The sequence below is a fragment of the Trematosphaeria pertusa genome, assembly GCF_010094035.1.
Source record: "Trematosphaeria pertusa strain CBS 122368 unplaced genomic scaffold BU26scaffold_12, whole genome shotgun sequence".
Taxonomy (NCBI): Eukaryota; Fungi; Ascomycota; class Dothideomycetes; order Pleosporales; family Trematosphaeriaceae; genus Trematosphaeria; species Trematosphaeria pertusa.
In genome coordinates this window covers 1,280,221-1,304,161 of record NW_022987223.1, presented here as the reverse complement: position 1 = coordinate 1,304,161, position 23,941 = coordinate 1,280,221, and the positions used below count along the sequence as shown (strand labels likewise).

The window sequence follows — 23,941 nt, the reverse complement described above, 5'->3', positions numbered from 1 at the left end:
ACGAAGGAGAACGAGCAGCATCAGCTTGGGCGGAGAGGAGATGACTATCGCATCAAAACACTGAAGCGTAGCGTCTGCTGCATACCTTTTGGACCTCACATGGCTTGCAGCATCCGAGTTGATAACATCGCAGAAAGTTGTACCAAATGCGGTTTAGCGCATTCAAGTCCCACTCCACGGCCAGTCTTGTCTTCTTTCGCCTGCTTCCACACTTTCATCCTTCAACTTTTACTCCTCTGATTCATATCTGCCATGGTCAATCTCACACGTCTCTTATTCCATTCCTCGTGCATCAAACTCCTACACCGATGTTCGACCTACTAGGCATTCCCCTCATGCTTCATCCCGATTTAACTCCAGAATTTATTTGATCCGGAGGTCTCCGCTCCAAAAGTGTGCGGGCTGTCCCACACGGGACCCATGCGCGCCGGAGTCGTCTCGGTAACCGGCACCCGTTGCATTGGCGCTGTGGCATTCTGCGAACCCGCGAATCACTCCGGACGTCCAGAGTTGTAGAAAGTCGTCCATTATTTTCCACCAACTGCTTTGTTGTACCACCTCGCATATTGCGTCCTTTACTTACTGTAGCTGATCTTTAATTCAACAGATGTGGTGCCGGGATGGCTATACCAGGCTATATTGAAGTAAGCGATGCTTGGCGCTCGATTTCCATATTGAAATGGATATGGCATATTGGCTGAGATGTCATTTGTCGCTATCTCTCACTAGGCGATGTGGGGATACTACCTCGACCTTTAACCGCATCCACGCATACAAAATGGGAAGAAGCCTCCTCTCCAGTCAACGCAACGCACGACCGCGCGGTAGCCAGCAACCATGGAGCTCGTCAGGCTTTTGCTGTGCTTCTTCGTCTTCGTCATAGGGACCCGGGCCATCGGGCAACCTTCGAGTCTGGGTTTCTCGGAAGCAGATGGCGGGTTGAAGCTAGGTGGCACTGGATCAGCACCGACCATCGTCATCGATAGCAAAGACTGGGCTGGAGTGACGCGCGCGGGCAACGACCTCGCGAATGACTTCGGGCTAGTCACAGGAACGAAAGCCAAAGTTGCGACCGGCACGTCGGGCCTTGCGGACACCCCGGTCATCATCGCCGGAACCATTGGCAAATCGCCGCTCATTGACGGTTTGGTCTCGGCCGGCAAGATCGATGTTTCGGGGATCAAGGGGAAATGGGAGTCTTTTACTTCAGCACTCGTGGACAGCCCTACCACTGGCGTGTCATCAGCTCTTGTGCTAGCCGGTAGTGACAAACGAGGCACCATCTTCGCCCTCTACGACATCTCCGAGCAAATCGGCGTCAGCCCCTGGTACTGGTGGGCTGATGTCCCACCCAAGAAGAAAACCGCCATCTACGCGCTTCCCACCAAGAAGACCCAAGGCCCACCGTCCATCAAATACCGCGGCATCTTCCTCAACGACGAACAGCCCGCCCTCACAAACTGGGTCAACTCCAACTACGGCGGCAAATACGACTCGCGTTTCCACGCCAAAGTCTTCGAACTCCTGCTCCGCCTGCGTGCAAACTACTTCTGGCCTGCGATGTGGAACTCCAGATTCTACACCGACGATTCGAAGAACGGGCCGCTCGCCGACGAAATGGGAATCGTGATGGGAACCAGTCATACAGAGCCGATGGCAAGAGCCGATAAAGAGAAGGTGAAGCCCTGGGACTGGAAGAGCAATCAGAATAATCTGAAGAAGTATATGCAAGACGGGGCGACTAGGGCAAAGAACTGGGAGACGCTGTGGACCATGGGAATGCGCGGGGGTGGGGATGCGGCGAGTCCGACGCTGGATGCAACGGCATTGGTGGATGTTATTACGTTCCAGCAGGGGGTGCTGAAGAGCACGTTGGGCGTCAGCAATTTGAGTGCGGTGCCGCAGATGTGGTGCGTGTACAAGGAGGTTGGCGGGTATTATCAGGCTGGCATGAAGATCCCGGACGATGTTACGATTCTCTGGAGCGATGACAATAGCGGGAACATCCAGCGCCTTCCTATTCCGAGCGAGGTCGACCGCATAGGGGGCGCGGGTGTCTACTATCATTTCGACTATGTGGGCGACCCGCGGAACTACAAGTGGATCAACACTATTCAGCTGTCGAAAACGTGGCAGCAGATGCATCTCGCGCACGAGCGAAACGCACGCCAGATCTGGATCGTCAACGTCGGGGATCTCAAGCCTCTCGAGATCCCAATCTCGCACTTCCTAGACATGGCGTATGACATGTCGAAGTTCGAGACGCCAGACAGCACCGATACCTGGCTCAAAGCATGGGCAACGCGCGAATTTGGGGGAGATGTTGCCGACGCGACCGCAGAGGTTATGGCCACGTACGGCAAGCTCCTAATTCGGCGGAAGTACGAGCTTCTGAACAACAACCCATTCCTCTACTCCATCGCCAACTACGACGAGGCTGAGAACGTGCTAAACGAATGGGAAGCCCTAGAAGTCAAGACCCAATCACTATACGACAAGCTCGACTCCGCCACGCAAATCGCCTTCTTCGAGATGGTCCTACACCCCGTCATGGCCGGCAAAGTCGTCCAACGCGTCTACATCAACGCAGCCCGCAACGCCGCGTACGCGAAGCAGAAGCGCATGAGCGCGAACGAGCTCGCCGCCGATGTCAAGAACACTTATGCACAGGACGCAGTTATCCAGAAGAGATATCATGGTTTGTTGAACGGGAAATGGAACCACATGATGGATCAGATACATTTCGGGTACAACAACTGGTAAGTAACCCAACCTTTCCCCCTCCCAAATCCCCACGCAAAGCACATGGAAGTCTCTCCAGCTTCCGTACACGCAGTCGCGTCTTGTAATTGATGGCTTGTGAGGTCACGCTGGAATGCTCTTATGCAAACGCCTACTTAGATTCAGTAATCGGGGGTGTCTCCATTTACTAATCCGCAACCCAGGCAAGACCCCGCCTCAAACAGCATGCCCTCCGTACAATCCATCGGCACCTCCGCGCCCTCCGCTGGCCTAATAGGCGTCTCCGTCCAAGGCAGCACGGCCTCTACCCCCGGCGACGCCGCACCAACGCTATTGCGCATGGACCCCTACACGCCCGAGAACCGCACCATCGACATCTACGCCCGCGGCTCCGGCAGCGTGGCCTTCACAATCACCACGTCCGACCCATACATCAGCGTCACGCCCAGCCAAGGAACGCTCAGCTACCCCAGCGGCACATCGACGATCCGCGCCACCGTCCGCGTGAACTGGGGCGCGGTGCCAAACGGCACAAGCACGGCATCTATCAGCATAGCGCCCGCGTCCGGCGCCGCCGTGAAGCTCAGTCTGCCGCTGAACAACGCGCGCGTCCCCGCCGATTTCAAGGGCTACGTCGAGTCCAACGGCGCCGTCGCGATGGAGATGCAGCACTTCACCAGCCGGACTCCCGGCAGCAGCGGCGCAGCGACCGTCGAGGCGATTCCGCACTACGGACGCACGGATTCGGGCCTCACGCTGCTCCCCATCTCCGCGGGCAGCCTCACCGCCGCTACCGCCCCAAGGGCAGTCTACTCCTTCTACGCCTTCAGCGCCGCGCAAAAGGCCTCGCTGACCGCATACCTCCCGCCGTCCTTCAACGTCAACCCCTCGGCGCCGCTGAAATACGCGGTCGCGCTGGACGACGCATCGCCCACGACGGTGTCGCCCGTGCCGGGCAGCACGTTGGGCAGTATGCCGAATGGCTGGACCGAGAGCGTGGTGAACGGCGCGCGCGTTGTGAAGACGGATTTGGGTAGGGTGGAGGCCGGGAGGCATAGCGTGAGTTTGTGGATCTTGGAGCCGGGGACGGTGGTGCATCGGTTGGTGGTGGATTTGGGGGGCGTGATGGCGAGCTATTTGGGACCGTCGGAGAGTACGAAGGTTGGGTATTGAGGGGCTGAGGGGGATGCGAAGAGTTGTGGTGTTGGTACGTATATTGCTATCTAACAACTTAGTAATATTGCGGTACGAAGATGCATGTCGATGGGGATGGAGTCCACGCCCGCTATGCATCATGGTCGATGCACGACCCCACGACCCCCAACGCCGCGCCCATATGCTTTTATTTCCCGCCTAAAACTCCAGTACACCCTCCCCAATCCTTGAGACAGTAGTCGGACGAAAAAGGAAGCTCCAAGATGGGAAGCCACCCCATCCCTAGGTCCGGGCCACTAGCTCTCACCGAGCGTGGCAGTACACGCTAGAAATAAGTCAACATTCCAGCATGCCTTAGGTCTTTACATGTAGAAGGCCGGCTCTCCAGCGCTCAAAACAAGACATGGTCGTGCGTGCACCACGACATTCAGTCATAGCGTCCACAGACCGCTGCGCCGTTTGCCCATGGGGTAGATGACGAGGGCGGACATGAATAAGCCTACGGTGATGCCGATGGCGATTTGAATCATGCTAGCTGCGAGATTGAAAACCTGTTGTGGATGTTAGCGTGCGGGCTAATGAATATGTTTCGAACGGTACGATTGGATTTGTGGCCTCGTAGAGTGTAATGGGCGAAGAAGCGAGCGGCCGCACTTCTAGGTAAGGGAAGGGGATGGACGACGTAGGTGGTAGAGGGTAGGAATATTTTTGTAAGGAAAGCTGTATCTCTTACAATGGCATTGAGGTTTGCTGTTGATGCCTGAATCATCGTTAGTGACTGACGGGAATGAGCAACTCTAAACGCAGGTGCGGTGTGACAGCCAGGATGGCTTCAGAGGGCAATGTGACGATGTTCGATCACAGTTATGAAAACTCCATGCAGAGAGCTCATGCCTGTGTGAACCCTCGAAGAGGGAAGAACGCAGCGAGACGTGGTTGACCGTAGTCGCTCGAGTGTGAGGTGCCTGATCTGTGTTTAGTGTGTATTACAGGACTTACATCTGCGGCTCCTTCGGAACCCCTGATAAGGGCATTCGCGGTGGCTAATGCACTAGTGATGGCGCCACTCGTTGCGAGACTGCCAGGAACCTGGACGTAGACGGCAGGGAGAAGAACGGCAGCTGCTACCCCATGGCGCAGGCGACTGTACAGGTTGGCGAGACATCCTATGGTAAACGCGCCAAGCGTGTAGGCGATTGGGGCGGAGGCCGAGAACTTTTTGTTACTGTAGAAGTTGACGATATAGCCCGCGAGCGCAATGCCGATCATGACGGGCATCTGTTTGTATTTAGCCTGGACGGTGAACGTCTGGAAGAAGACATAGAAGGGGACGAAGAGAAAGTTCCAGTACGGGTGGAGCGGGTCGCGGCAGACCGTTTCGGCCGTGGCGTTGGAATCGATGGCACCGTAAAGTGCGGTGCCGACTGTGATGCCGTAGCCGAGAAAGAGGGAGTAGATTATGGCGAAGACTAGCCGGATCGATCCGGGGACGATGGCTTTGGATTGGAGCTCAAGGGCCGAGCTGAGTACCAGCTGGACACAAACGGTTAGCTATTCATATGTCTTAGTCTTCGGTTTGTGCATACCCATCCAGGGAGGATCATGGCAATGGAGCCTTGAGCGATGGCTGAATAGCAGAAGATGCTATTATTGTGGATACTCCCAAATGCACGTGCAAGGAAACTCATCAAGATGCTTGCGCTGACCTCGAAAACTGTGGTGTAGGTTTTCGATAAGGGTGCCACAACAAGCTGGAGGAAGCCTAGCAGCAAGCCCAGGCCGAAAATGATGGGCATGTCGATGAGCCGAGCCTTGAAGAAGGTCGATACTGCGGCACTAGCCAACCCGTACATAAGTACGCAGAGCCAGACGGGGTGACGATCCTTTGCGTTGATCACATCGTCCAACCGGGAGAGCGCGTCGTCCAAGCTAATGACGTCGTGAAGCACCTCCTTGTAGATTTCGTGGGTATCCTTGAGTTTCGCGAGGTTAACGCCTTGCGCGGTCCGGACGATCTTGACTTCAGCGGTGTGAGTGAGAAGGTCGTCAAAGGAGATGATCATGCAGCCGGGGACATAGAGGAACTGGCTATTAATCTCCAGCACCTTGGCGGTGGTAGCGAGATACTCCTCGAGACGGTGGGTTGGAGCTCCAAAGAGCATCAGTGCTCGGCACATCTTGACTATGTACTGCTGACGCTTGAGAATGCCGGCCACGTGGATCTTGATCTTTGCGTCCTGGTCGTCTTTGGCTTTCCACATGGCGGAGAGAATGCGGCTGCTGCTGTTGCGCTTGTGTGCTCGTCGAAACTCCAGACCCTGCTTCTCGTGCGGGTTCGCGAGTTCTGTTGCTGCTCCCACGAGCGTGGCCAGCGTTTCCTGCGAGCGGACATCTTTGTCATGCTCGTACCATTTGCGTCGCGGGGTCCCAAAGCCCGAGGATCCAGGGGCGCTTGAAGATGCAGGTCTCTGGAACGGCGGCGAGGGAGGAGTAACACTGGTCTCAGACGGGCTCTCGCCGAGAACGGGCGACTTGTATGCCTGAAGGAGCTGGTAGAACACGCCGCCTTGGGCGTTACCGGACACGGCGTAGTCTTCGTTCTCGTCCAGCGGCGTGCTCGGCCGATGTTCGGAAGCTGCGTCTCCCTGTCTGTGCGCCTTCAGGAGCTTCTCGGCTTCAGCTGTGGACTTGTCGGAAGCTGGTTGGGTGACTTCGGAGTCATGAAGACGGGCATAGCTGTCTGAGGCCGGAGTCCCGGCAGCGGGGTTGTTGAAGCGCACCCTCTGCCGTGCTGCGTTGCGATGCTCAGCAGACGGTGACGTGGTTTGGCCTGATAGATGCTGTAACTCGTGCGATGACGGTTCCATGTCAGACGAGTGTGTTGGCCAGAAGAGAGAGCAGCGGAATGGTGTTGTCGTCGACGGGGTCGTCACAAGGAGGAGGAACAATTTTATTATGATGGCGTGGATCGGTCCGTGGAACCTTCGTTTATTCTTGCACAATTACGTAACTGGGGGCAAGGACGGGACCGGAACTCCCGAAACGGTTCCATTTGGAGAGACAAGGTCCCAATTTGCATGATGAAGGGGGGCACTGGTGAGCGAAAAAGAGGCGTCTCGCCGTGATGTCAGGCTCATGTGTCGGGGCCGTGATTCCCATGAGCGCAGAGCCCGTCTATGCCCTCACGGCGAATGAATCTACCTCTAATAAACGGCTCATTTGCATCTCTTGAAGAGTTCCCTGGGATGCAAGTGCAGATTGCGCGGCGGACGAGGACGAGGAGGAATTGGGATGGAAAGGTGGAGGCTCTGTCCTGGAATAGATTTTCCCTATCGATAGCGCCATGCCCCACTATTGCCGTTTCGGGATGGGCCGACTACCGATCTCGCTCCTCACCACACCTCACGCAACCCCCTTTTGCCGTCCGTTCCCCTGCCGTTCGCCCCGTTTGTCGAAAGCGGGAATGCCGCCGCGTCTTTCGTTTGCAGCAGGGCGAGCTGCCCTCCGAAAACTTCTTCGGAACACACCGGCACCTGTCGAACCGCGACCGGATAGCCCGTCTATCCCAGATCCCTTCAAAGAGTCATGGAAAGAAGTCATGCAATCCCTGGAGGACGTGGATGGAGAAGATGGAAGCCCATCCTCAGACCTGAACCTGGTCAAGAATGGCCCGTCTCTTGGCGAATTGCCTGAAGAGATCCTTCTGGAAGTCATATCCTGTCTAGAAGCTGCAACTGCCATGGGGTGGTTACCTTCGACCGAGTCTTTACACGCCCTGTCTTTGGCGAGCCGTCAATTCTACCGCTTGGCGACGCCTTCCCTTTACCGAAGATATTGCTCCCAAAGAGATCGCTCGTCCACGAAGCAGTACCACTACGTCCGGACGCTCATGAGCTGCCCGGACTTAGCCAAGCACGTCCAATCGCTGCAATGGAGCATTCCCCTGCTTGATGCAGACCCACATCCTCACCCCAATGAAATAACCTCACGCCTGGAAGAGTATGGCAGTTGGTTCACGGTGGAGGCAGCACTAGCAATTCGGGGGAAGCGAGGTCGAAGGCCTGGCGAAGGGGAAGACGCATATTTTACCGCGGCTATGATGCACACCCCGAACATCACGCATCTTCACTTCCTTGATAGCCGCTCGTCTCGCAGCCTAAGAGGACACCGGCTCTTCTTACAACCGCTAATACTGCGCTGCCCACACTCGTTTCAACACTTGAAGTCTGTCCACATTTGGTCGGCTGTAGTGCGACTGGAAGATATTCCTCATTTATTGCAACTCTCCTCTCTCCGAACGCTCACACTAAAGGGTTTCATCGACGAGCGCAAAACGGAGTGGCTCTGCACTCCGGGCATTTCAAACGTCGACGACCTAAGCCTTGAGCTTTCCTTTCTAGATGCGCTTAATATTGCTGATATTATCACGTCTTGCAAGGCACTCCGAAAATTCTCCTACTCCCACGATCCTCTCAACATGGATCAAGTTGACCAAACTCTGCTACCCCGTCTAGATTTCCAAACCATCAAAGCCGCTCTTGACGGCCACCGCAAATCCCTCCAGGAGATCCGGATTCAAGTACTCCTTTATAACGACCGTTTCCCGCACTGGACCACATATGGCCAAGTGGATTCCTTCGCCACCTACGAAAAGCTCTCCAGCTTACACCTACCGGCGTATGCGATCATCCCGAGAGTGCCGACCCTTTTCGTCGAGCAGCTTCCCCCGAACCTGCACACTCTTGAGTTGACGGATTGCTCGTTCTTGCAGTTTGGAAACAGGGGGATGAAAGCCCTAGAGTCCCTATTGCGGTACTCAAGAGATGGCCTCATGAGCTGGAGGATGGCATATCTCGCTCGGGAACTCGCCGCGTTCCTGACATACGACGATTGGAAAGAGTTCCAGAAGAGGTTTGAGGTAGAAGGTATCCTGCTGAGGATCCGGGAATACAGGATTGGTCTCGTCGAGATTCCATGGGTACATGGTTCTTCACTTCAGACCAATCCCGCGATAAGGAGCTGACTATCCCAACGGCTCCACATAGAATGAACCTCATAGGTACATCCGCCTAGCTAACCCTACCATACCTTATCATGGCTTTGGCGCGCTTTCTGGGTAGGAGCGCTTGCCTTAATACCGGACGGGAAGACTCCAAATTGCGCGCGACTGAATCCTACTTATTGCTCTTCGACGTTCTCCAGGCTACAAGCCGTACTCATTGACTACCTTAACCGTTCATCACAAGCGACGTAACCCAGACAAAGTGGCAATGAGCGCCATTCCCAGGCAACTCCTATATCCGCCCGAACGCGATGCAGTGAAGCAGCCTGCCCGCTAGCTGCCAAGGCGCTAATTTCACCTCCGTTTACACACGAGCGGTGTCACCCCGACACGCTCAACCTCACCTCACCCCCTCGCCGCGTCGTTCAATGGCCGATGCTACGCTGTCGTTACTGCCTGTTCAGAAGGCGGATGAGGAGCGCAAGGTAAGTCTTTCAACGTATAATGCAGCCTGGGGGACTCCAGGGGACGCTGGAGAGTTCCCCAACTGGCCATTCTGCCTCACCGCTAGCGATGGGAAGCTGATGAGTGTATGCAGGCAGGATGCGAGGTGGTGCGGCCTACGGTGGTGCTCCTTCGGGAATATGGAGACGAGAGAGCCGGTTGGAGCCCAGTAGACTTGCCTAAGGACTATGCAGTAGGTGTATCTAGCCCAGGTCATTCGAATACGCTTACCACGTATTGCAGAGCCTAGAAGCCTTCGGATACGTTTTGTTCGATAAACAGCGCGAGGGATGGCTTCTCCATTTCCACTTCGAAGGGTACGATATTGATAGGTGCGATCTCAAGGCGAAGCGGGATTGCTGGGATAGGGGCACATACTTTATCGATACGCTCGTCAGTATGGGCGCGCTTCGGCTGATTGCTCACTTTGTCGAGAAGCGGCGCGGATTGCTGAAGCGAGCCCCCCAATCTCCGATCTCGAGGGCTCAGAAACGCCGGAGAGAAAACGAAGAGGAGGCGATGTCGGATCTCGCTATGCGTGACATTCAAGCAGTGGCGACTGAAGAAGCACTCCCCGTTGCTGAGATCGATATGCCGGTCAGTCAGTGGAAGCCGGCAGCTCCAGTCTATCCGCACGGCTACCCGCCTCTTCCTCGCGATGCAACGTACGTCAACTGGCTCACTGATTTCGATTCCTGGACAAAGAATAACGCCGCACCTGGCGACCCCATTACCGACACGGGCTTCGAAACAAGGATTTCTGTGGCGTACCGCCGCGCGCTCGCGCACGCTCGCCTTATCAAGGGTAAATACGGCATCGTTGCCGGCAAGCCTTGTATCCACTGTGCGCAGGCCGGATTGGTGTGTCGCGTCTATCATCCGGGTATTGGGCTATGGAATATGACAGCCGACCCGGAAAATCAGTTTGGACGAAGGTGCGCGTATTGCAGGCCCGGAATTCATAAGAGCAACGCCGCCTGTCTCGCGCATTGGAAGGCTGAGGGAGGCGACTCGCACTTCGTTCGCCGAGCCTGGAGCACATCTTGAGACGTTGCGCGGTTCGACGGAAGCTTCTCTCGATGGGCCATTTTTCGATGGGTCGGCAAGAGGATCGCAATCGCGGATATGAGTACAGCTTCGCACACCCGGCGCGGTGAGTGAAGTAGCTGCGGGAAGCTATTATTGAGGATGTTCCTTTCCAGGTCAATGTACTTGAGGTGCATGGATAAGAGAATCTGGAGCATACCAGAGCTGGCAGAAGTTAAATGATCCTTTTACCGACCAGCCGGGATTTCTGCGTGCCCCTCATCGTAAAGGGCATCATCTGATTCGTGGAGAAGGGCCGTATAGACCGTGTCCGTTACCCGCCCGACGCTAGACTGGGTGCGGCTAGAGCTTGCCTGTCGCCCCAAGGGCGACCCGCCGCGCCAGTTCAACCTCTTCACGGAAGATACACACTCTTCTTTAACCGTTACACCACCTGTCCAGCTAGCAAACCATGGCCACCTTCGATAACAAAGTTGTCATCATCACCGGCTGCAGCAGCGGCATTGGCCTTGCTACCACTCTGCTATTCCTCGACCGGCACGCGAAAGTCTTCGGCATCGATGTATCGCCCTTCAAACACGAGATTACTGAGGCACAGCAAAGCGCATTCGGCTTCCACCAGACTGATCTTACAGCACCAAAAGCGAGCGAAGAAGCTGTTGCGGCATGCATCGCCAAATACGGACCGAAAATCGACGTTCTCGTCAATTGCGCGGGCATCACTGATGCCTGGTCGAGTGCCGATACGCTGAAAGACTCGGAGTGGGAGCGCGTTATGATGATCAACTTGACGGTTCCGGTCCGGCTCATGACGGCTGTGCTGCCGTCGATGAAGGAGCATAAGGCGGGCGCTATTGTCAATGTTTGCAGCAAGGCGGGTAGCGCTGGCGCTGCTGCGGGCATCGCTTATACGACGAGCAAGCATGGCCTAGTATGTTTTGGGGAGTTCATTGTAACTCTCGTGGCCTTTCCTGGCCGCCCTCTTTGTCGCGATTCTTACATCAATCAGGTTGGCGCTACGAAGAATGCCGCATGGCGGTTCCATACCGAAAACATTCGCTGCAATGCAGTTCTTCCTGGCGGTATGTTTCTCAATTTTGAGAACCCTGCCCACTTCAGTACCTGGGACATTTGGACCTAACAGCAGTCTAGGCGTTCATACCAATATCCACAAGTCGATGAACATGGAGTGCTTTGACCAGGCCGGTTACGCGGCTTTCTCGTACGAGCCCGATTCCCTATCATCACACGTTACGCTAACATTAGGAGGCCCATCTTTATGCTGCACGTAGCCAAAGACGAAGAGGGACAGCCTAAGCCGGTTATTGAACCCAACGATGTTGCGCGTGGCATTGCGTTTTTGGCGTCCGATGAGGCGAAGATGATCAGCGGTGCTCTGTTGCCGGTGGATGCTGCGTGGTCTACAATATGATCTCGGAGTAGTTAGTCAGGTAGGCAGCGCCGGCTGTCTTGAATGGCCTTGGGTATAATGTCGAGGCTTGTACCCATTGAAGGTCCGTTCCCTGTCCTTCAAGTCATTCACACTTTGGCGGAGCGATATCTTTTATTTCATCGCCTAAAGCCATGCAGGATATGATGCGAGCGCCCAGCTGCAGGCGCCGTCGCATCCACGCGACCTCACGGCACCCGAACATTTACGTCTATAGGTTACGAGGGCCCGCCGTCTATGTTTCAGATCCGAGCTTCAAATCCAAGAATACTTTACACGCCGATTCTTCCGCCAATTCTTCATCCTTATCCATCCTTGAGATCCATTCCCTTCTCGATCGACCCATGGTGCTCCTTGAATTATGTTACGCAGGAAAGTGGGACACTAAGATTATACCAGAGTACGATAACTTCTCGCGGCACTTTTCGAACCTTTTCCTCGGATTACGGGTCTCTTTCTCCAAAATGTGGCCCCGTCAAGCAAGGAGAATGACTGACTGAGGGAACTGCATTGTAATGAAGTACGCGTACCTACCGAGGTGTTTCCTAGGGTAAAGTGTATCGAACTTTCAGGCCTTATCGCGCATACTCTCGACTATGTATTAACAAAGGCTTTCTAATATTACGTAGCCCACCGAGGCTTAGCCGTAATACGGATCGTTGGGTCAAGATACCTAGATACACCACGGGAGATCCCAGGCTCTACTGACTCTGATCTGCGCAAGGATTAGCGACTCGGATATATCCCTCCGTCCTCAGTTCCGATTCTCCATAGTCAATTGATTATCATGGATAGAGGTAGCTAGCGGTAGATCTGCTCAACTGCTGCATGGATCCCAGCCTTCTGCGACGGGTCCAATCAGGCAGGGTTTAACCGACCACTCAGCGTGCGCGTCAGAATGAAAGTTAATGGAAACTAGATTCCACACCAGGACGGCACTTCGATTCCTCGTGGCGCGCACCTCTATATCTCCGATCGATACTTGGATTTCTTGAAGCTCCGGTCGAAGCCGCCACAGCTTTTGCACTGCCCTACGATGCGACTTCACACTAGGACTGCAGCCCTAGCGGGCTTCATCCTCGGCCTCGCACCCATCATCAACGCTGTTCCAAATGTCACAGCAGTACCACTCCTAATCGACTGCTCGCCCTACCCGGCGTACAACCCCGCCACCTCGCAAGCCGGCCCCTTCACCGTCATCGCCGACTCCACCGGCTCCTCGATCGACGGCTTAAGCGTGAGCGCCGAGAGCTTCACAAACAATGGCGTAGACCGATACGGATTCGTAAGCATCCCAGCACAGACATTGACATAGATTCCGCTCTAACAAGACACTCTTCAGATAACACTCCCGAAACAAAACCCCTTCGCCACCGCACCTAACATAACCCTCCGCTGCCTCTCCCACACCCTGCAAGCCCGCATCCCCAGCGGCCCCTTCGGCAACGCCACAACCTGGGTCGACCTCGCTATTGCACCGCAGGAAAACTGGCAGGCGTCGCTCAGCTTCGGGCTCACGAGCGTCGAGACACCCGGCATACCGGTCGAGCCGTATGCGCATTACATCAATGGGACGAGGCTGCCGGGAGTGTTTCTGGGCGCGAAGGGGACGACGAAATGGTTTTTCAAGTATAATTGGGGTGGGAACGCGGGAGAGTATTACTTGTTGAGGCTGATGAGTGGAGTCTGGGGGGAGGGAGGGATGCGGAAGCGGCAGCAGCTTCCAATGCCTGATGATAGGAATTGGGAAGGATTCTTGAGGGTCGCCTGATGGAGAGTGACGGCAAGAAAGGTTACGTTGGCATGGATCGTAGCGAAAGAGAACAACCATGAAGTATATACAAGAAGCTAATAGAAACGAGACATGCGCCTACATCTGCGTGACCGCGTGTAATTCCTTAGTTCCCGCCGGCCACAGCGCTGGGCCTGGAGCAGTGTAGTTCGTGGGGACGGGGTAGTAAATGTTGATCAGAATGCCCGGCTCATCACCCTTGTACACGCCTGGAATCTGCACTGATGGGCTAAGTGCCCCGGTCCCGCTCCCAGTGACTTTGACCTGTGCGCAGCCGATATACCATTGAGCGCCACCCTTGGCGCTTGCTCCATGAAGCGCAAGTCCCTCGGCTCTCACGAGGTATTCGCCGGCTGGAGTCTCGGATGGAATCTTGAACACGAACGAAGTGATGCCGTTGGTTGCCCACTCCAATCCTTGGCTGGTAATGTTGCTCGTAGTCGCGCTGTAGATCTTGGTCCAGTCACCGCTCCCATCATAATCTGTCGCAGCGCCTGGTGCCTTCGAGATATAAACTTGTTGGGGGCCGGGGTGCCCGAACTCGGCATTGATGACGAAGCCGATCTGGTCGCCAGCGGCGACTTCGTAAGTTTCCGTTCCGTTACCGGAGGCACCGCCCACGTTGCAGCGCATGTCGGTGGAGGACACATCAGTGACGGGCGAGTTGGAGTTGGACGTGCGTCGGATGTAGGTATAATAGTCTCCAACTATCGCGTCATTGTGGATGAGGCGGTCGTAGTTCCAGTGTGCGAGGGCGACGGATGCAAAGCCAAGGAGAGGTAGTATGACCTTCATGATGGCGATGTAATAAACAATTGTTCAGAAATGAAAGTCTACAGTAGCGGGGGTCTTTGGTAAAGCAGAAGGGTGAAGGAATGACTGCAGGCGACCTGCGTCTGCGGGATCCTCTTGTGCGATGAGAGTGTCATTTTGTACCTAGAAGCCGAATTGCGCCGCGCAAGGGCTGTTCTTGGAGTGAAGGCTATATAAATCGAACGCGATGGTGGTTTCAACTTGTAGAACCAGTCCGTAACAGGCGTGTTGTTTGAAACACCAGAAATTCTCCGCGAATGGTTGAGCGCTATGTATCCGAGAACAAGCGGTAAACCCTCAAGCGAGCCCCATATTTTCAATCTATGCCATCCAAGTACGTGTGACAGTTCCGTCGGATTTCGAGGGCCACGAATCAGATCCGAGAAGGATTCGTCTTTTTATGTCCGTGGGGTATGGAACATTTGTTAGTTTCCAATGCTTCCATGGCAATGCCGATCCCGTACTCTTCGCCAATATGCCTTAGCCACTTTCTGCACTCTTCCCTATTCCGTGCCGTAGCCTGCTCCGTACCAAGTGCTGTCCGCAGATGCCACACTAGCATGAAGGCTCTGTATGCCATTCCTTTGTCGAAGATCGGCAGGCGCTTGTCGCCGTCGAGCAGGATGAGCGAGTCGGGAATTTCTTTCAGGATGTCTGAAGCATAGTTGCAAATGGTCTGATTCCATTCCACCTCAAGAGTTGCAAGGTCAAGCTCTTCGAATGCGGTTGCCGAAGAGAGCTCAGGTTGCCGAGGCCAGGAGCGGAGCGCTGCGACTACCTGCAGCAGAGTGGTGAGGAGGTAGATATGCGTTGTGTGGCAAACCATTGAGCAGCTGGCGCGGAAGCTGTTGAGGTACTCCTGTGAGTAGTTTGATATTTGTATCTCGTCAAATCTCTCTCGGATGTCGGAGGGAATATCTTGAAGAGCTTGCGGCCATTGCTGGACTCTCGTTTTGGAGTCTCGGCGGAGCTTTTCATTGGCGCGCATGCTCTTCCTCAACTGCTTGAGGGAGGTTTTAGAGGCCTTGACCGAGTTTTTGCGCCGCGGATCGGTGGAAGAGTAGAATTGGAAGGCCAAGTTGTCATCGAGCTCGCCGGATTGGAACAGTTTCAACATCTCTATGGCCATTTTGTGCAGTGAGATTCCTGTGTGTAACAGGAGAAACAGCCTATCGCGCGTTGCTTCTCCTGACGCTCGCGACAAGGTCTTCCTGCAACCGGAGAGAAAGCAGCTGATGTCGTGCATGAAAAGGGTCAGGGTTGTAAGCGGGGAGGGTGGGAAGCCCTCGTAAACCCAGGACGGACATTCTTCCATTGGCTCGATCATGCCGTCAAGTGATGTAATGAGATGCTCATGGTACACAACGAGGAATAAGTTGCGCCCCATGTGTGTTTGCAACTGCTCGCGACCGCGAAGACGCAGGAGCACCAGGCGGCCAGGGGCGTGTGGATTGTGTGAAGTGGTGGGGCGGCGGTCAAACGAGATGGCCTGCGGCTGTCAGTGAACCCAATCTCCACTCATATGCGGGGTAATCCTGGTATGTACCTCATACAGCCCCAGAATGTAGACAGTGAGCATTGTATCATCTCTTTTCGCCACTTCCGGGTCATTCAAGCACTGCGCCAGATGCCTGAGCGATCGGCCGTAGTACTTGACCGACTCCTCCAGCAGATCATAGCGCTGCTGCAGCTTCGCGGCGTTGGCCAGTGCAATAGCCGGAACCACGTTACGCAAGCAGCTAGGAGTACTCTCTTTTTGGTACATGGGCTGGACTGCGTACAGGAAGGGGCAGGTCACGGGATCAAAAGCGTAATCGCTGTAGAAGCGGTTGATGGCGTAGATCTCCGGCCCAATCTGGCACTGCTTCGGTATGGTGACCGCATTTAGTTGCTTATACAAGCCAAAATCATTCTGACGGCACGCATCTCGCAGCTTCCTTTCATTCTGCACGCGTTCCACTCGCTGGGCAACCTTCCGTTCGGCCCAGGATTCCTGAGGGCGCACCAATGAGCTCCACTGGTCCTTCCACTCACAATTCGTATTCAGTTTGACGCAACGGTTGCAATTGGGTTGGTTCTCGTCGCACTACGCGCCCCAGACATTAGCAGCAGAGGAGTAAGAGGGCACATGGATTCATGCTGCACTTACTTTGACTCGTCGTCGACGACATGTCAAGCACCCGCGGGATGGCCGCCCTACGTTCACCATTTCGACGTTGAAGAGTTATCCACGGGAACCAAAAGCTGGTGGATGAGGCTCAGCACGAGCGCAAGAGCGTGAATTTGAGGTCCAGTGCTGTGCCGTCTAGCTAAAGAACCCTATAGCCAGGTTGACCGCGCACCATACGTACCACGGCTTAGCGCAGGCCCCTATCGCGCCCGTTGAGGCTGGGCATCTGAGGCTCTCCTTAGAATCTTGATAGTGGACTGGCTGAGAAATGGTGAAGTCGACCTTGGGCTGATGTGGCCTGCTCCAAAGCTCGCATGGCAGGACAGAAATGGTTTAGCGTCCTGCAACCCCTGGTTTTAGCCCTAGGGGCCAAGGCCCGGACCGCTGCAACCCAACAGCCTTGCCCACTCTTAGTACGCATAGGCGGTGAGCTTGAAATGCCTGAGGTCAGCTTGTCCAAGCCCGAGAAGGATGCGTGACGCGCTGCAACCCGTTAAGTTAATACGAACGAATGACGGCACACGATGTGCCTCAGCTGTGGGAAAAGAACAACTCACAGACGTACGACGTTCGAGAATACAGCATGCGGAAGGCCAGAAGCGCTCTTGCCCTCTCAACACCATTGACGGTGAAGACATCGAAGCGAACATGAAAGAAGCCATCTCTACTCTTGAATCGCGCCTCTACCTTAGTGATGCAGAGCACATCGCGGACACGTTTAGGAGATATTGTCACGAAGACCGTAAAACTGGATCAGGAAGTGAACGAATCTAGGACGGTGTTCACGTTCCAGGGCTGGACCAGTAAGGAGACAGAAGGAACAGTCCAGTTTAATCCATGGGTGGATCGATCATGGACTATAGGGCTCGTACTAGCGCCAGCTCCGACAAAGAGGGGAACAGCTGACGGCGACTCCTATGGAAGGGTGTCGTACCTGTCGAAATGGGTGCTGCTGTGCAAAGAGGCTCGCAAAAAGGCGTGAAGAGGTCTCCCCTGACGAGACGGCGCGTCATCAGGCTTCCTTCTGGTGGTGCGACCACTTGTGTTAAGTTGGCTTATGAAGACACAGGATGAAGCCATGATACCTTCACGCTTTGACGTGGTGATGCCCGTTGAGGCTGTGACTGCGGGGCGTTGCAAAAGCGCGGCGCAGCGGGGCCGGCTCCGGCCCGCTTTAGGCACCAACCAATCAGCATCTTCCCACGTGATGACTCGGCCCCTTACTAACCCCGTTTCAACACTTCCTCGGATCCTTCCAATTTCTCGATCCTCCCGCAAAAATTGGACAGCCGTTGTGTAGCTTTAGCTTCGAGGGATAAATTAATTGCTGGGCCGGAGCGCGGCTGTTGCCTGTGGGCAACAAGACCTATTCTAGTGTGAGGCAGATTTTGACGATATGGATGCAAGTATAAAAGGTTTGGGCATCATCTCGTTTCTTATATCAGCATCGTCAGTCGTCCGCTATCTCTTCCAAGCATTTCTAGAATCTAATTGTAATCCAATCCTTCAAAATGTTCTCCAAGACTCTCGCTTTCGCATCCGCCCTCGCGAGTGCCTTCGCCGCACTCCCCGATGTCACCATCAAAGAGCTCCCGGCATCCTGCTCCTCCTACCCAGGCTACAACGCCGACACCGGCATCGCAGGGCCATGGACCCTCCAAGTCGTCTCCAGCGAGAACCCCGCCATTGAGGGCTTCGGCGACACAGATGTGTACTCTGTCTCATACAATCCGAATACCGACCGAAAGCCATCTCTGCGATGGGGATACGTAAGTCCACCAAGCACCGCAGAGAGGGGTAGCCGAAGCTAATGCTCTCTACAGATCACCATCCCAACCCGCAACGACATCGCCAAGCGTGCTCTCGAATGCGTCAACAACACGCTGCACGCCTACGTCCCGACCGACCTCACTGACGCAGGTGCCCCGACCGCCGTGCAATGGATGCCATTGACTCTCTCGCCCAACTCCGACGACGACGGCGTGCTGCTCTGGAAGGTGCCCAGCGGCCAGCCCGTCAAAGTCTACGAGCACTATGTTGGTGAGGAGAAGCAGCCCGGCGTGTTCCTGGGCGGCTATGATGGTACCACCACCTGGGGCTTCAAGTATTATCCCGCGAGCTTGGGGTCGTATGGCATGGATTATTTCTCGATGAGGCTGATGCCGGCGGATGCGACGTTGAGCGCTAATGAGACGAGGGGATTTGTGAAGATTTATGGGTCGTAGAGGGGTGAGTCAGGTGGTGTTGGAAGGTCTTGAGAGTGGAGAAAGAATGACTGGAAATGGGTGGGCGCTCTTATGACCAAAAAAATCTGTTTTCAGTCGTGCAATAACCTGGATGCTTCCAATAGCCTTAGAGCTTGCATTTTCCGAGCAGAGTTGCTGGAAAGGATGGACCACCGGGTCTGATCATAGCCAACCCAACTCACCTTACGCAGAGGTATATCGACCGAGTCTCAGGGGCAGAACCTCACTCACGCTTCCAGCATACTTCAGTCGATAAGTGACCATAGCATATACCCGATTGGCAGACGGAACATTGCTAACGCACGCGAGCAAAGCCTCAGAACGACCACAAGCTCACGCCCGCTCAAACCCCACAACTCCCAAATGACATGCATACGGAAGACCATCCAAAAGCGCCTACGCACGAAATACACTCCAACCCGGGAAACCGCTGCCACCAATCCGGGCTTTTCACATATGACCAAAAGCGGAAGTGATGTTGCGAACCCGTGTTCACTGGGAGAATTGATTTAGCCCTTATACAACAGCCGATTTAACAATTCATCTAACTTACCCCACACTCTGGCGCAGCTACTCTAGGACGCAGGATGCGTTGGAAGCCATTGGACATGTTTCAGGAACATCAAAATGCTGAAACAGGAGTGTGCAGTGTTGGTCATATGGACCTGCACCGCACTTTAGAGCCAAACGGCATGCATTTAGGTGTCTTGCATTCTCGGGAGAGAGACGAGGTATAAAGAGACGAACAGGGCCAGTAAACTCCATTGACGGCCCGCCCACAGTCCGTGCCTAAGCAAGCCAGCAGTCATGAAGTTATTCCTCTTCGCTCTCCCGGCGGCCCTCCTTCCCGGAGCATCCGCCCACTGTATGCAGCTCCGTTCATTCCTCTCTAGTCTCAAACTGACGCTCCCAGACATTTTCTCCCGCCTCATAGTGAACAACACCGTCTCTACCGACTTCCAATACATCCGCGACGTCTCCGCCCTTGACGGCAACCCACCCATGTTCGCCAAAGCCTTCCCCATCTACAACCTCTCCAATCCCGATCTCAAATGCGGAAAATCTGCCTTCCCCGTGCGCAACCCGTCCATCGAAACCGCCACCGTCCTCGCAGGCGACGACGTGGGTTTCCACCTCAGCGGCCCGTACTCCGAAGGCGACATACAGCCGGAGATTTTCCACGAAGGACCTGGCCAAGTCTTTTTGTCGAAGCTGCCTGTGGGTATGGACATAATGGACTACGACGGCAGCGGCGACTTCTTCAAGATCGCGTATGCGGGGCCGGCCAACAGCACCACGTGGAGCTTGTACGGGCAGACGAGCATGAACTTTACGATTCCGGCGACGACACCCCCGGGCAAGTATCTGCTACGGATTGAGCAATTCTTCGCAAGCTCAAATAAGGGGCAGAGCCAGTGGTATGTGAGCTGCGCGCATGTGGACATTGTGGGTAGTGGTGGGGGAACGCCGGGGCCGTTTATTAGGTTCCCGAATGCGTACAAGGATGAGGATCCGAATATTTGGTTCCACGAAGAGGGCACAAACAGATTTCCGAAGGATATCAGTGGGTATTTGATGCCGAAGCCGGATGTTTGGCAGGGTTGAGCAGTGCATTGTACTACTCGGAAGGCCTTCAGAGGGTTATAGCCTGGCCAAGTCCCTCACGACCACACATATGAGAGTTACGTGCAGCTACTTGTCGAGCTTGATGTTGGCCATATCTTTCACGATCGAGTCATTACCAGAGCCCGCGCCACCACGATCTGAAGCGGTTCCGGATACTTTCTCCTTCAGCTGCTCTTCAAGTCTCGCGCGCTCTTTCTCCGTTGCTATCTGCTTCTGTCTGAGCTTTTCGTACGCGCGATCCTTGTCCTTCAGAGTAGCCTCCAGCTGTGTGATCCGCTGTCCGGCTTTCTTCCACTTCGGTTCCAGTTGTTTGAGCCCGGTGATCCTCTCGAGGCGCATGCTTGCAGTCTTGAGTCTTGGCGACCTCGTCTCGCACCGCTCGAACGGCATAGAAGTGTTTCAGTGCTACTTCGAGCTCCCAAGTTGGCGAGCCGATTCGATCGAGTCCATGGCGCGGTTGGCCTTGCGGTAAAGCTCGTCGATATTTTCCATCATCCATACGAGCTCGGGATCGGGCAGGTAGTTGGTGGGCAGCTTTTCGTGGGTCATCCAGTCCGCAGGAGCCTTGGCAAAGAGATTGGTGGACAGATTCATGACTGGTAACCCGAGATCGAATGGGCCGTGTGGCGGTATTAGCAAAGACTTTGGAAATTATAGGGAGGAAGAAGCGGAAAAGATGCAAAAATGCCAAGCCCTGAAGTGAGGAAGGAGCAAGGAAGGTCCGGGAAGAGCGATGAGAGCGAAGCCGTCTCTGAGCACGTCCACAGTCACGGCTACGTCACGACCGATAGAAAGCAGATTGAAGGCATAAGGTTGGATTGCGGCTGTACAACACCTGACGAATTGGGGAACATCTAAAGACCTCGAGCATTAGATGCCAGTAGGCTCATTAAGAGCCCCGCTGCGATTTTCTTGCTTCGGGTCATCTTGGATCCCAGGCTTCCTCCTCTCTCAGTCTAGATCCGTAGAGCACAAAGTCGACCCCACTATCCACATTCACTTCCCAAAAGCAGCCAACGACCCTCACATCGAGGCCGTAATTACCAAGGCGAGGGACTTTTAGCGGGGCGTGTTGTCCACAATCTCGATGTTGTTCCTTCAGTTAATCAGCGGGCCATACAAAACACAAACGTCGCCGTTAAACCACTTACCCCAGAGGGTCCAGCACAAATGCCCCGTAGTAGGTCGGGCCGTACATCTCCCTTATCCCGGGCTTGCCATTGTCCTTCCCACCAGCCTTCAACGCAGCTTCATAGAACTTGTCGACCGTCTCATGGTCCGTCGCCGCGAATGCGAGGTGGAACCCAAAAGACGTTTCGTCTTCTTTTGCGCCAATCCAGAAGTGAGCGTGCTCTTTGCTGGCTCCTAGACCGACAGCGCGCCCAGGGAACTCCATTTGCTTGGTATAGCCAATGGGCGCAAGCGCCGCGAGGTACCAGTTCACGACCTCTTCGAATTTCGAGGGGTGGACTGAGAATCCGAAATGGTCGAGCATCGTGGGTAAGGAGCCGATCCTCTATCGGCGATGGAAGTGTTCCGAAGGGATCTGTTGACAGACCAGGAGCTAGAACAGAAGAATGGAGGATGAACAGAGATCGACTGAGAGGACCACGGTTTATAAGCTAAGTTTGATTGCGAGCTAAATGCGGGGTTCAGTAGCTCAAGCCACGGCGCCGACGCGGTATCAGGTGCTTTCGTGAGTCAACGGTCCGGGCTGGATGCCCGGAATACGAGACTGTATTTTGCATTCGTCGGTTTGGTCGCATTGATAGCCCTTCTGCTGATCTCACCACCGTCTCAGGCCATCCAAAGGGCGGCGGGAGCCATGCATGATGCATTTACCCCGCTTTGGCTCCAAAAGCGGCGGAGACGTACGACGTGATCGCGGAGATCGTGGTTCGCCACAGGCGGCTGAAGCATCCTTGCTTCCTCTCCTGACAGATGCAGTCGCACTTTCGGATAGACTGCCGTGCAGCTAGTCTTTCGAGATGGTATGCCCACACCGAAGCAGGATTTTCAGCGAACGTGGCAGGTGTGGAGAGCCGCGTAGCATCATGAGTACGCTAGAGGCCCACCAGGTGTCGCAATATTTCGTGATCGCTTACCTCAGCAACCATCAACAACAACAAACAGCCATTAAAGCTGAAGCCTTCAACAATTACTACTCCACCAAACCAGGCCCGATTTTCGCGATTAATATGTTAAATGATAGCCCGAGAACTCCTCTACAATCCCCAAATCAACCCGAGTACGATACTGGTCACCGTGTTCGATATTTTTACGACGCCGATCGAAAGCCCGATGGCAAGACTTTTACAGAATTGGCCCGCGAACATGGGATCGGTGAGGCCACAGCTCGTAGATAGCGACGGGAGAGGAAGTTAATGGGTACACCAAAGGCTATAAGGCGTGTACGCAAGCAGAAAGCACAGAAGAAGGGACACAAGCTTGGGAGACCTTTTACAATACCTCAAGAAGTACTTGACGATATGGTAGAGCCTTCAAATCCTGTGCGCAACCAGCCCCTAGTCATCTAAGCTCGCCACTACGGAATACACGCCAGCGAGAGAACTATCCAGTACAATTTACGGACGCGCAAAAATTAAGCTCAACTCTACGTCGCCGGCTATACAAAGACAGTATTAGATAATAATAAGGGCAAGAGAGTAAAGTATGGCGCGGATTACAAGAACGAACTAGTTATTAGGTGGTAGGACCTCGTATACTTTACCGATAAGGCACATTTTAATCCTACGGAGAGGCTTTAAAAGCCACGTATATTAAGGGAGAGAGGCACAAGAAATAATAACGAGAATATTGTTAAAGTAGATAAGGTTAAATCTAGGTGCGCAGTTCACATGTACGCCTAGATAAACTGGTACTAGAAGTCTCTACTAAGCTTTTACAATAATGAGAAGGATATGCTGCTGAAGCCTAAACCGCCGCCAAAGCCCAGGAAGTTAAAATACGAGACTTAGGAAAAGCACGAGAGCTGTGTAAGAGAGTAGGAGGCTAATAAGCCACCTAAAGTAAAGCAGGACTCTTAGGGCAACCACATAACTTAAAAGTACTACTCTAAGAAGGTCCTACCTCACTACATTAAGGCTATACATAAAGCGCGTATGCAGGCACTAAAGTCCTAGGTTCTCTAAGAGGATAACAACCCTTCTTATAGCACTCGCTCTACTGATAACGACGCCGCTATACTTAAAAGAAGCAGCTAGATAGCTACAATAATTTACCCAGCTCAGTCGCCCGACCTTAACCCTACAGAAGGATGCTGGAACATCCTTAAGGAACGTACAAAACGCCGGTTATGGAGACCTAGGACTTATCCAGATGACCTAGCAGATGGAGAAGAACTAGAAGAAGAATGGGACGGTACTACTCGCCA

At 54.3% G+C, this 23,941-nt stretch overlaps 14 protein-coding genes across 14 annotated transcripts; 8 read left to right on the top strand and 6 right to left on the bottom strand.

The window, feature by feature from the left end:
• Positions 1-701: 701 nt before the first annotated feature.
• BU26DRAFT_75420 (glycoside hydrolase family 115 protein) lies at positions 702-2,878 on the top strand. Its single transcript, XM_033836308.1, has one exon. The coding sequence runs from the start codon at positions 838-840 to the stop codon at positions 2,761-2,763; it is 1,926 nt and encodes a 641-aa protein (XP_033680780.1). The 5' UTR covers positions 702-837; the 3' UTR covers positions 2,764-2,878.
• A 1-nt stretch (position 2,879) lies between these two features.
• Positions 2,880-4,320, bottom strand: BU26DRAFT_75510 (uncharacterized protein). The gene has a single exon (XM_033836311.1). The coding sequence runs from the start codon at positions 4,036-4,038 to the stop codon at positions 3,073-3,075; it is 966 nt and encodes a 321-aa protein (XP_033680779.1). The 5' UTR covers positions 4,039-4,320; the 3' UTR covers positions 2,880-3,072.
• A 17-nt stretch (positions 4,321-4,337) lies between these two features.
• Positions 4,338-6,922, bottom strand: BU26DRAFT_522154 (DUF1212-domain-containing protein). The gene is made up of 3 exons (XM_033829714.1): positions 5,484-6,922; positions 4,631-5,430; positions 4,338-4,448 (listed from the first exon to the last, which is right to left on the bottom strand). Exons 1-2 carry the CDS (start codon positions 6,762-6,764, stop codon positions 4,786-4,788), a joined length of 1,926 nt encoding a protein of 641 aa, XP_033680778.1. The 5' UTR covers positions 6,765-6,922; the 3' UTR covers positions 4,338-4,448; positions 4,631-4,785.
• An 80-nt stretch (positions 6,923-7,002) lies between these two features.
• BU26DRAFT_75417 (uncharacterized protein) lies at positions 7,003-9,404 on the top strand. Its single transcript, XM_033836307.1, has one exon. It carries the CDS (start codon positions 7,241-7,243, stop codon positions 8,918-8,920), a length of 1,680 nt encoding a protein of 559 aa, XP_033680777.1. The 5' UTR covers positions 7,003-7,240; the 3' UTR covers positions 8,921-9,404.
• Positions 9,125-10,676, top strand: BU26DRAFT_75486 (uncharacterized protein). The gene is made up of 3 exons (XM_033836310.1): positions 9,125-9,384; positions 9,498-9,596; positions 9,647-10,676. Exons 1-3 carry the CDS (start codon positions 9,328-9,330, stop codon positions 10,448-10,450), a joined length of 960 nt encoding a protein of 319 aa, XP_033680776.1. The 5' UTR covers positions 9,125-9,327; the 3' UTR covers positions 10,451-10,676.
• Positions 10,677-10,901: 225 nt separating this feature from the next.
• Positions 10,902-11,882, top strand: BU26DRAFT_508371 (NAD(P)-binding protein; the record flags this gene model as incomplete). The annotated part of the gene is made up of 3 exons (XM_033827070.1): positions 10,902-11,532; positions 11,603-11,672; positions 11,717-11,882. The coding sequence occupies 3 exons, from the start codon at positions 10,902-10,904 to the stop codon at positions 11,880-11,882; spliced, it is 867 nt and encodes a 288-aa protein (XP_033680775.1).
• Positions 11,883-12,479: 597 nt separating this feature from the next.
• Positions 12,480-13,682, top strand: BU26DRAFT_75475 (uncharacterized protein). Its single transcript, XM_033836309.1, has 2 exons — positions 12,480-13,185; positions 13,243-13,682. Exons 1-2 carry the CDS (start codon positions 12,937-12,939, stop codon positions 13,669-13,671), a joined length of 678 nt encoding a protein of 225 aa, XP_033680774.1. The 5' UTR covers positions 12,480-12,936; the 3' UTR covers positions 13,672-13,682.
• Positions 13,683-13,798: 116 nt separating this feature from the next.
• On the bottom strand, positions 13,799-14,487 carry BU26DRAFT_553575 (lytic polysaccharide monooxygenase; the record flags this gene model as incomplete). Its single annotated transcript, XM_033832217.1, has 2 exons — positions 13,799-13,826; positions 13,976-14,487. 2 exons carry the CDS (start codon positions 14,485-14,487, stop codon positions 13,799-13,801), a joined length of 540 nt encoding a protein of 179 aa, XP_033680773.1.
• Positions 14,488-14,682: 195 nt separating this feature from the next.
• Positions 14,683-17,004, bottom strand: BU26DRAFT_75403 (uncharacterized protein). The gene is made up of 3 exons (XM_033836306.1): positions 16,655-17,004; positions 16,052-16,591; positions 14,683-15,994 (listed from the first exon to the last, which is right to left on the bottom strand). Exons 1-3 carry the CDS (start codon positions 16,712-16,714, stop codon positions 14,879-14,881), a joined length of 1,716 nt encoding a protein of 571 aa, XP_033680772.1. The 5' UTR covers positions 16,715-17,004; the 3' UTR covers positions 14,683-14,878.
• Positions 17,005-17,944: 940 nt separating this feature from the next.
• Positions 17,945-19,214, top strand: BU26DRAFT_75324 (uncharacterized protein). The gene is made up of 3 exons (XM_033836305.1): positions 17,945-18,444; positions 18,499-19,114; positions 19,161-19,214. Exons 1-2 carry the CDS (start codon positions 18,187-18,189, stop codon positions 18,898-18,900), a joined length of 660 nt encoding a protein of 219 aa, XP_033680771.1. The 5' UTR covers positions 17,945-18,186; the 3' UTR covers positions 18,901-19,114; positions 19,161-19,214.
• Positions 19,215-19,728: 514 nt separating this feature from the next.
• BU26DRAFT_542438 (lytic polysaccharide monooxygenase) lies at positions 19,729-20,526 on the top strand (the record flags this gene model as incomplete). The annotated part of the gene is made up of 2 exons (XM_033831643.1): positions 19,729-19,786; positions 19,835-20,526. 2 exons carry the CDS (start codon positions 19,729-19,731, stop codon positions 20,524-20,526), a joined length of 750 nt encoding a protein of 249 aa, XP_033680770.1.
• An 87-nt stretch (positions 20,527-20,613) lies between these two features.
• On the bottom strand, positions 20,614-21,141 carry BU26DRAFT_568311 (uncharacterized protein; the record flags this gene model as incomplete). Its single annotated transcript, XM_033833760.1, has 2 exons — positions 20,614-20,887; positions 20,957-21,141. The coding sequence occupies 2 exons, from the start codon at positions 21,139-21,141 to the stop codon at positions 20,614-20,616; spliced, it is 459 nt and encodes a 152-aa protein (XP_033680769.1).
• Positions 21,142-21,382: 241 nt separating this feature from the next.
• On the bottom strand, positions 21,383-22,122 carry BU26DRAFT_522148 (uncharacterized protein). Its single transcript, XM_033829713.1, has 2 exons — positions 21,699-22,122; positions 21,383-21,643 (listed from the first exon to the last, which is right to left on the bottom strand). The coding sequence occupies exons 1-2, from the start codon at positions 22,040-22,042 to the stop codon at positions 21,607-21,609; spliced, it is 381 nt and encodes a 126-aa protein (XP_033680768.1). The 5' UTR covers positions 22,043-22,122; the 3' UTR covers positions 21,383-21,606.
• Positions 22,123-22,545: 423 nt separating this feature from the next.
• Positions 22,546-23,285, top strand: BU26DRAFT_522146 (uncharacterized protein; the record flags this gene model as incomplete). Its single annotated transcript, XM_033829712.1, has 1 exon — positions 22,546-23,285. A coding segment is annotated over exon 1 (308 nt), but the record flags the coding sequence as incomplete, so codon positions are not given.
• Positions 23,286-23,941: the final 656 nt, after the last annotated feature.